This window comes from Myotis davidii, unplaced genomic scaffold (genome assembly GCF_000327345.1).
Source record: "Myotis davidii unplaced genomic scaffold, ASM32734v1 scaffold1509, whole genome shotgun sequence".
NCBI classification, from domain to species: domain Eukaryota; kingdom Metazoa; phylum Chordata; class Mammalia; order Chiroptera; family Vespertilionidae; genus Myotis; species Myotis davidii.
Genome location: NW_006299480.1, coordinates 41,181 through 51,251, shown reverse-complemented (window position 1 = coordinate 51,251; position 10,071 = coordinate 41,181). Strand labels below are relative to the sequence as shown.

The window sequence follows — 10,071 nt, the reverse complement described above, 5'->3', positions numbered from 1 at the left end:
CCCCACTCACCGTCCACACCGCAGCCTCACACCCCGAGGGGCGGCCGTCCGCAGCGCTCTGGGACAAAGGGGACGCCCCGCCTCGCCTCCTTAGTCCCCGCCCACTCGCCTGGACCACCAATCCTAGAGCGCGACATCTCCCAGCCAGACGTCGGCCCCGCCTCCCCCTCGCTGCGCCTTTCTTCTAAGTGACAGCGAGGCGCGCGCTCCGGAGCCAACTAGATTGGAGGTCTCTGCGCTGCCTAGAGAGGCCACCCCGCGCCGGGCCTCGTACTGGCCGTACTTCCGGCAGCCTCCTAGGAGCTTCCGGTGCCCCCACCCCACCCCGCCCAGCGCCAGCCCTGGGGACTAAAAGCACGTCGCCCGCGTCCGGCTTTTGGCCTCTGCGCTGGCGGGTCCAACCTCCGCTGGTGCGGGTTACCCCTCCCTCCGTGACGTAGCTTCTGCCGACTGCTCCGTACCCAGCGAGGGCCTGGCGGTGGTCACGTGTGACAGTGACGGCCTCACCGGTGTTTACCGATGGGGGCCGTGTGTGCGACGAGCTCCCTGAGGCGGTGGGCAGCACCGCGGCGCTGGCGCGCACTCGGAAGAGGCGGCCCGAGGGGGGCGGTCCTGGCTGCCTGGGAGGAGCCGTGGGCCTGTGACCCGCAGTCTGGCACATGTACTGTGGGGCTCAGAGGTCTCAGGAGTAACTCAGCGGGACAGGTCGGTGCTGGAGGGGTTCGGTCCAGCCGAGGCCGAGGCAGGAGGTCAATGGGAGGACGTGCGCGATTCTGTAGTTAAGCAGCTGGGGACGCCGGGCCGATGCTGCGCCAGCGTCCTCCGAACAGTCGTGAGCAGCAGCTTTCTCCAGGGAACTCCGTTTACCACGCCCCCCCCCTCCCCCCGCCAGGGGAGCAACGTCTCCGCTGCTGAGGACTGTGAAGCTGAGGAACTGTATACCCCGTTCCCTGGTATACACTGCAGACCACTGGGTCATGTCCTCGGCACTAGATGTTAACTCCTCAAGCACAGCATTTGTCTATCGTTTCCTGCTGTATCCCAGTGAGGGCCAACAAGCACTCGCTGAAAAAAGCAAGGATCGAATTCAGGCTGGACGAGGAGAAATGTAAAGCCAGAGAGGGAGCACAGGGGTCAGTAGATTGGGGGCCTCCAGGAGGTAGAAAGACCAAGTGAGTTAGAGGTAGCAGGGCAGGTGTGGCATTTTCTAGAGTGCTACCTTGGGGACACGGGGTGGGGGCTGTTGGGGTGAGTGAGCAATGATGGGCTACTTTTGATGGTCTCTGAGATCAGGGCAGGCAGCCCATTCTGGCCCAAGCCCATGGGTTTACCTTTTGCAAGCCTCCTACATCCTCTTTCCTCATTGAAAACAGAAGCCTAACCCTTATTTTCCCACCATAGTTACAACCCTGCCTACACCTATCCATTTCCTCCTCTCCTCCTGGAACAATGCAGGAGGGGCCTGTCCACCCATCCACCCTATGACACCACCGGGTTGAGACCTGCCAGCTGGTGACCAGGAGCCTCCTGCTGGCAAAAGTGTTGCTTTTAGAGCAAGTCCCCCCTGCTCAGGGAGCGTGGACACAGCTCTGGGAAACTGAGGGCCACTCTCCACCTTCTAGGGCAGCCATGGGCAAACTTTTTGACTCGAGGGCCACAATGGATTCTTAAACTGGACCGGAGGGCTGGAACAAAAGGGCCGGATCCGGGCCGTAGTTTGGCCACGGCTGTTCTAGGGGCACCTAGCAGGTGCTTTATAAATGTCTGGTGATGAATGGACCTGGGGAAAAACCCCCAGCCTGGGAATTGTAGGGAGAACAGGTGGGGCAAGGAGAGAGCTGTCCTCTGTGGTGCTGACAGCCAGGACTATAAAGCCCAGAACCGGAGGCAGGGAAAGAACCGCATATGTCATTGTGCAGCAGCCTGAGCAGGGGCTGTGAGGAGAAAGCACGGTGTCAGACCACAGACAGGCAGAGAGGAAGGAGAGCAGCAGGGGAGACTGGTGTCCAGGTGTGGAATGGACAGGAAGGCAAGGGATTGCTGGTAATGAGTACACACCACAGTGGGGGTGGGTGACAGCAGTCAGACCTGACATACTCTCAACCTGATTTAATGTTAACGGAACGTGGATTACGGCCACTGACAAAGGACTCCCTCCCTGTGTGACTAATTACCAAACAAAAGAATTACTGTGGGTACCTTGAAGCAAATGCCTATTTACTTTTTTTGTTATATTTGATCACAGTAATTAATTCTTCATAAATATGCAGCCTCTATCATCTTTTCCCTCCAAACAAACATGGCTCATAACATGTAAAGACAAAACGAAAAAGAACCGAAAGGTCACCTTAGGTGGCTGCAATGGCAGGAGGGACGAGGGAGAAAGGGTGTGAAAAACACCGCCTGGAAGGTCACAGCTTTGTGAACAGATTGTGGGTGGAGGGCAGGCAGTGAGCCTCACTGCAGGTCGGGGGCTGGCTTCACTCCCTGGTGTGGGTCAGCTGGTGCTTGAGCAGCTTTGAGCGCTGGCTGAAGGCCTTCCCACAGGCCGTGCAGTCGTAGGGCTTCACTCCGGTGTGAATCCTCTGGTGCTGGATCAGGACTGAGCGCTGACTGAAGGATTTCCCACACTCAGTGCACTTGTAGGGCCTCTCACCAGTGTGGATGATCTGATGTTGAATGAGATGTGAGCTCTGGCTGAAGCCCTTACCACATTCAATGCATGTGTATGGCTTCTCTCCCGTGTGAACTTTCTGGTGGTGAATGAGGTTTGAGCTTCGGTTGAAGGCTTTACCACACTGGTTGCACTCATGGGGTTTCAATCCATTATGGATTCTCTGATGCTGAATGAGAGTTGAGCTCTGGCTGAAGGTTTTTCCACATTCGGTACATTCATAGGGTTTCTCTCCAGTGTGAACTCGCTGGTGAAGGATAAGGTTAGAGCTGCGGCCAAAGGTCTTCCCACATTCCTGACACTCGTAGGGCTTGTCACCCGTGTGCACACCCTGGTGCTGAATGAGGGCGGAGCTGTGGCTGAAGGCCTTCCCACAGACGCCACACTCATAGGGCTTTTCTCCCGTGTGGATTATCTGGTGCTTTCTGAGCACTGAGCTGTAACTAAAGGCCTTTCCACACACATTACACACATGAGGCTTCTCTCCAGTGTGAATTCTCCGATGCTGAATGAGGCTTGAACTCTGACTGAATGCCTTCCCGCAGTCACTGCATTTATAGGGTTTCTCTCCTGTGTGAACCCGGTGATGCTTAATGAGATTGGAGACCCGGCTGAACGGCTTGCCGCACTCATTACACTCATAAGGTCTCTCTCCAGTGTGTACCCTCTGGTGCTTCCTCAGATGTGAGCTCTGGCTGAATGCCTTCCCACACTCTTTACACGCAAAAGGCTTTTCGCCTGTGTGAGTCCTGTGGTGTTTGATGAGGTTGGAGCTCCGTCGAAAGGCCTTCCCACAATCGCTGCACACGTAAGGCCTCTCCCCAGAATGAATTCTCTGATGTTGGATAAGGTTTGAGCTCCGCCTAAAAGCCTTCCCACACTCACTGCATTCATAGGGCTTCTTGCTCATGTGAGACTTCTGGTGCTTCTTAAGGCTGGAATTCTGGCTGAAAGCTTTTCCACAGTCATTGCAGACGTAAGGCTTCTCTCCACCATGGCTGACCTGATGCCTAATGAGGTTTGAGTGCACATGGAAGGCTTTTCCACATTCGCTGCACTGGTGGGGTTCACTCACAGGAGACCTCTCATGATTTTTAAGAACTGAATTCTGGCTGAGGGCTTTTCCGCATTCATTACCTACAAAGGCCTTCTGTCCAGTGTGGATGATCTGATGCTGAATTAGATCAGTGTTTCCTCTGAAGGTTTTCCCGCACTCATTACATATGAAGGTGCTTTCAGCTGTGTGGGGACCCTCGTGGCTAGTGAGGTCCATGCTGTGTTGGCCACACGTGTACAGATGTGGCCTCTCTTGCCCAGAGATTCCTTGATACGCCACTGGGTGTTGGCTCCGGCTAAAGTCTCTCTCAAAATCATCACAGTGCATCTCTCCCTCCCCTAAGGGGCTGGTAAGGAGCACTGCCACTGGTGCGAGGTCCTCCTCTCCGAAGAGGGACTGCACCTGGCTCGTGTCATCAGGGACTCCCCAGTCTCTTTCTAATACGTCCTCACAGAGTTCTCCAAGCTGAGGTGCCAGGGAAACATCACTGGTACAGTTTTCTAATGTTTATGCCTTTGATTCTAAATCCTCAGAAACATCTTCCTTCTGAAGAAACTCCTTGCCCTCAATCCTGGTGTCCCAATCTGAAATGACAAACATAAAGTCACTTGGAAGGAAACAGGAAAATACAGTCTGGTGGGACCCACTGGGGGTGGTAGTCCCAGATCTCTCGAAGGGACCAGGGAGGGTCAGGGAAGTTCCAAAGGGACAAGGTAGTATGGCAAGTGAACAACAACCTTTAGCCACCTGCCCCAGTACCCACATCTCAGGAAATCACCTGAAGTCTATCTATTGGTATAGGCCAATCATGTCAAACTCAAAAGTGAACACGGGCCAACTAAACAAGGTTTAATTTATGTGTGCCAAAAAAACTCAAAACAAAACAAAAAACCTTCAATTTTCATGGAAACGTAGGTTTATTTCAATAGGGACATGCTAAATACAAAGGGCTGAAATAAATGAGTAATTTTTAACATAAACTAATATGACATTTCAATAAAAATTAATATATTTTTTTGAACATTAACTTATCAGACACTGAATAACTGCACAAATGAATAAGCATAACGCAAATAAACCCATCTTTCTTTTTCTCTGAAAGTGAAATATTTCCTGTTGTGAACACCAAACAAGTCAGTACAAGACTAATGATGTGCAATCGACTGCTAAAATATTCGCTGCTAGCATTAGTGGAGAGAAATGGTGTGCCAGTGGGTAAGGGGAATGAATGCAACAGGATTATAGTAATCAATTGTTAGTAAACGTTGTAGTTCACTATTAATAATTATGTATAACAGGATATTGTAAAAATTAAGTTACAAAATTTTTATTAAAACGTTTGTTACATACCGTTATATTGGCTGGGTCACAAAAATATTCGTTGTGGGCTGCATGCGGCCTGTGGGCCGTGAGTTTGACATGCTTGGTTTAGGCCAAAGTCCCAGGGGCCCCTTGACTGCCCTTCTTCTCACCCACAGCAGGTCATCAGCAAGTCCTGTTGTCTGTATCTTGGCGTGTGTCCCAAACCCAGGCACTCACCCCTCCCACCTGCACAAGGAAAACATTACATGCCCTGCATGACATTGGTAAACATTTCACCCTTCTTCTTTTCCATGATGCACATTGTAAGCTTCTTGGGCCCATGTTGTTCACTCAGTGCTAACTAGTGGCTTCTGGGCTTTGCTGTGGGCAGTCACTATGTGGGGAGGTGGGCCCAGAGAAGCAAAGTTGGTTCCAAGTGTGTGGTGTGGACTCCTGTGCAATGTCAGATTCTGTCCTTTTTAACACAGGAGCCTTTAGAGACCGTGTCCTGTCCTGCCAAAGCCACCTTTACCTTCTAAAACCTGCAAGTGTGACTAGTGCCCGCTGAACAATTTCTTGCCCTGGCACAATGTTTAGGCGGCTGCGTCCATCTTTCTGAAGGTCCCATGGCACAGCAGAAGGGTTTTGGCACCGCCCTCTTGTCTCTTCATGCCTGAAGGAACAGGGAACCCTCATTCCTCTGAGTCTCTCATTTGAATGAAGATCTTGAGTCTTTATCTCATCCAAATTGTGACACCCATGCCATACTGCTGCTGTCTTCTCCTGCCTGGACATTGAGTCAAGCCCCTGGCCTCCCGCCTTCCTCTCCTGCCCACAGGCAGCCTGGTGAAGGCAGAGAACTTCATCCTCCTAGTCCCTCCCTGAGTTCACCCCACCCTGCTGTTGCTGTTTCCCAAGCATGGTAGATACCCTCCCCTAGGGTCTGCCTTGTGTGGAACACACCTCACTGGAAAGGCCTTCTCTGACCACCACTCCTCCGTGTTGTCGCCTGCAGCCCAGATTGTGCCCCAACAGGGCTCACGTCCCAGGACTGGGGCAATCCCTTGTCTGGCCATAGTCAGTAGTGCTGAGGGGATAGGTAAAGGACACCCCTCTTGCACTTCCCAGCCTCCTTGGGCCCGTCAACTTCCAACCTGTCCTTCAATTAAGGTCACCACCACCTGGAACTTTCGGAATCTGCTACCACAATAGCACTGTCTCCCTGGCTCGTCTGGATGCTTCTGTTCTCAATGCAGACCTGGCATAGCTACATGCTCAGTTTGCCCACCACGCCCATGCATCACCCAACCCATGGTCCAGACACACTATGCTGTGGCAACCCCAGGATCAGGAGCCCCGAGGTGTCTAGGGAATGTCTACATGCTCCTGGGCTCCGCCTCTCCTCTCTGACACACACACACATGCCCCACACCATCTCTGCCCTCAGCCCAGCCTTCCTTGGCCACAGTTCCTGACTAGGGTACTCCGTTCAGATGTCCCACGTATAACAGTCCCATGTAGGACACAAGAATGTCCTCTTGTACAACAGCCCTCATCAGATCCCAGTAAAGAAAGCTAATACTGAGTAACCATCCTGATCGCCACTGAGAGGTGCACAGAAGAGCTAAGCTAGTGAGCGGTTAGGAAGGACTGTCTGGTCAGGCTCTAAAGAGGATGGAAGCAGCTGGGCAGTGCGAAGGAAGACAGAGTGGGCAGGACCAAGACCTGGCAGAGCTCTGAGGGAAGAGGACTAGCACCACCTGGTGGTTGGGCCAGACAGGGATCGTCTGGCGACCATCACATTGCACCCCTCTATGTCAGGCGGGGAAACCAAAGTGTCACACTCAGTGCCAGGGCAGCCAGGGTCCAGGCCAACTTCCTTTCTGGTCTCTAGCCTTGGACCCTGAAGTTCATGAAGCACTCCACCCCTAATTATAACACAGATAACTAGTGGGGATCGCAGGGTGACAGAAAGTCCCCTCAGAATGAGGGCACCAGTGGGGAACTAGGTCCCAGTACCTGGCTGCTGATGGTGAGGGGGTTGGTTCCCAGCTCAGTGTCACTGCAGTAGAGTGGATCATAGAATGCAGATGCAGTGTGGGTCGCGGTGGTAGCATCATTCACACAGGCCTGGGCTGAAGGGGTCCAAGGGGACGGTCCAGGAATTGAGGGCTCCATTTCTGCCTCTTCAGGGCGAGCTCTGAGGCTGGGCATGCCTGGGCCCTGGAGGCCAGAAAGGACACTGCTGAGTGTGCAGCAGGGCTAGCCCTGGGACCATCCTCCCCCCGCACCCCAAGGCCTGAGGGGAACCTGGTGCTGGGTCTCAGGGATCACAGTCCCTGACCGTGGATCCAAGTGGAGTGTCAGCCAGCCACAGTGACAGACTCCTGTGCCAGAGCCCCAGGTGGGCAAGGTGGGTACACAGTGCCCTGTGGGCACATGGGAAGAGCCCAGGCCTGCCATGAAAGGCAGAGAGCAGCCCCACAGAGCCTTCACCCACTGTGGGCCCACCCTCATTCCTGACAATGCCCTGAAGGTGGACCACCTGACCCACTCACAGGAGGACCAGCAGCCCCAGATTTTGGGTAGCCAGGGGCAGCCTGTGCTGCATACAGGTGCATGGTCATCATGGTGGCATCCTAGTGGTCAGTTCTGTCAGAGCTGTGCCCTCCTGGCAGCATCCGCAGTAGATATCCTCCTCTCCTCCCTCCTGGGCTGTCCTCTCTGCACCAGTGGCTCCCTCCCTGGTTCCTCATCTCCCTCTTTACATTGTGCTCCAGGGTTCACTTCTGTGTCTACTCCAACTTCCTGTTAATGTGTCCAGATGGGAGGCATCTACAACCTTTATCCTGTAAAGACTCCCAAACTGGGCTCATCTCTTTAGCCCTAACTGTTCCCTCTGAGCAGGAAGACAAAACATTCCCACCTGGATAAACACACGACAAAGTGTCACACTCAGGACACCAGGGCAGCCAGTCCAGGCCAACTTCCTTTCTGGCCTCTAGCCTTGGTCCCTCAAGTTCATGACGCACTCTGCCCCTAATTATAATACAGACAACTAATGGGGAGCGCAGGGTGAGACAAACAAAGTCCCTCCAGAAGGAGGGCACCAGTGGGGAACTTGGTCCCAGTACCTGGCTGCTGATGGTAAGGGGGGGTGGTTCCCAGTTCAGTGTCACTGCAGTACAGTGATACTGATTCCCCCACCCATCCTACTGCTCCATCTTTGTAGCTCACCCTGGAGTTGGGCAACACCCCTTACTTAGCTCCTTTTTCACACTGTACCATCAATAGGTACATTGACCCCTCTACCATTGCCTGCCCACCTATGGACTGGATTAAAAAAATTTGTTTTTACTGATTTGAGAGAGGGAGGAAGAAAGGGAGCGGGGGGGGGGGGGACACTCATTTTTTGTTCCACTTACTTATGCATCCAATTTTGATTCTTATATGTGCTTTTACATAAGCCTTTTGTATCAGAATGATGCTCTAACTGAGCTGCCTGGCCAAGTTGGATTTTTCATCTTGGAAACATCTTTTCAGTGTTTCCCCAACAACTACCATATGCCAATCAGGGTTTGTTCTGGGGAAGTTGTGTAGATACAGCAGTGAGAGTGACTCGGGGACTCAGTGGGGAGACAGATCATAGCAAATGCATCAGTGAGATGGGCAAGTGTTCTGGGAAGAGGCAGCAGGGGAGGGGCGGAGCCCTGGGGCTGGGGAGCATTTAAACCAGGTGCAGAGAAGGGTTTTAGGCCAGACCTGCTTAGAAAGGTGGAAGAAGGCATGCGTGAGATGGGACAGAAGTGTGGATGGAGCTCAGAGACAGGATTACTGGGGAGGCAGCCCATAAGAAGTCTTGGCTGTCTATGGTGAGGTACCAGCCACATTTCTATATTACGAAAGAGACAGGACTAACGAACCATGCCAGGAGGATTAGCTTGGTAAAGGTGGTAAGGAGGACGGCATAGACGAAATTCAAAGCAGGGAGAGCACTGACTTAAGACACCTGTCCATGTGGCAGCAGAACAGAGCAGATGTCGCTTCCATGGTGTGTGTGTGTGTGCGCGTGCGCGCGGGGGGTGTAACAACCCTGTTTATCACGCTCCCTCTCCCAAGGGGAGACTCGGTCATTTGCAATATTCAAGCAGTTCATTTAATTTTAAGATTCTTGAAATCATTATCACTGCCACCAAATGGGCACAACCATATGGTCCAAATTCAAAAGGTAGAAAAGGACTTATGAAGTATCTCCCAGCCAGCCACTCAGCCCCCTTCCCAGTTTCGAATGCACCCTTCCATATTATTCTAAGCTACATTTTGTCTTTTCATTATAAAGTGTAACAAACTGTGGTCACTTTAGATCTTGTTTTTCTCACCCCAGTACATGTGTGATCTTGGCCAGGAGGCCACATAGACCCAATCTGTGGTAGCCAGAATGCCCGTCCCACCCATGTCCACCTCTGAATGCCTGGAATCTGTGGATCTGCTACATTACACAGCAGGGCTAGCCCTGGGACCATCCTCCCCCTGCACCCCAGACTCTGCAGAGGGAATTAAGGTTATGCGCCCGGGTTTCCTGAACTCTAAAAAATGACATGCGTTATTGCTGACTATGAGCCACAGGGGTCACGTGCAAGGACTGGGGCCTCCAGGAGATAAAGGCGGCAGCAAGGAAACATGCCCTCAGTGCAACGACCTCAAGAAACTGGATGCTGCCGTTGAACTTGGAAGCAAATTCTCAGGGCTCAGGGCTCAGCCTGGTGCTGAAGAGGGACAAGCGGAAGGACAAGCAGTCACCAGTCCAGCACAGGCATCCACAGGAGGGCATGACCCACCCCTCACCCCACTCCCACTAGAGAGCAAATTCCCCCGACTCCCCAGAACACCTTCTCCGTCCGGAGAGCGAATCCACCCCTGACGAGGCCTCCGAGCAGCGCTTCCGGTGCTGCGCGACAGCCCACCCTTCCCCGAGGCCCTCCCTCCCCCAGCCCCACGCTCCGGGACAGCACTCACCGCACAGCTGCCCAGTCGCTCT

The 10,071-nt window shown here is 53.2% G+C and overlaps 2 protein-coding genes across 6 annotated transcripts in view; both read right to left on the bottom strand.

Moving 5' to 3' along the window:
• Nucleotides 1-167, bottom strand: part of LOC102756630 (zinc finger protein 250) — a 6,829-nt gene extending 6,662 nt beyond the window's left edge. For 3 of the 5 annotated variants that reach the window (XM_006775120.2, XM_006775124.2, XM_006775123.2), the window contains exon 1: nucleotides 11-105. The gene's annotated coding sequence lies outside the window, so the exon portion shown is untranslated. Of the gene's footprint in view, nucleotides 1-10 lie in introns of all 5 variants that reach the window. The other 2 variants (XM_015571403.1, XM_006775122.2) reach the window with 2 other exon arrangements.
• A 2,032-nt stretch (nucleotides 168-2,199) lies between these two features.
• ZNF16 (zinc finger protein 16) lies at nucleotides 2,200-8,239 on the bottom strand. The gene is given in 5 exon segments (XM_006775125.2): nucleotides 2,200-4,315; nucleotides 7,053-7,076; nucleotides 7,079-7,256; nucleotides 7,592-7,841; nucleotides 8,168-8,239. Coding segments are annotated over 4 exon segments (2,109 nt in total). The 5' UTR covers nucleotides 7,664-7,841; nucleotides 8,168-8,239; the 3' UTR covers nucleotides 2,200-2,480.
• Between the last annotated feature and the right edge of the window lie 1,832 nt (nucleotides 8,240-10,071).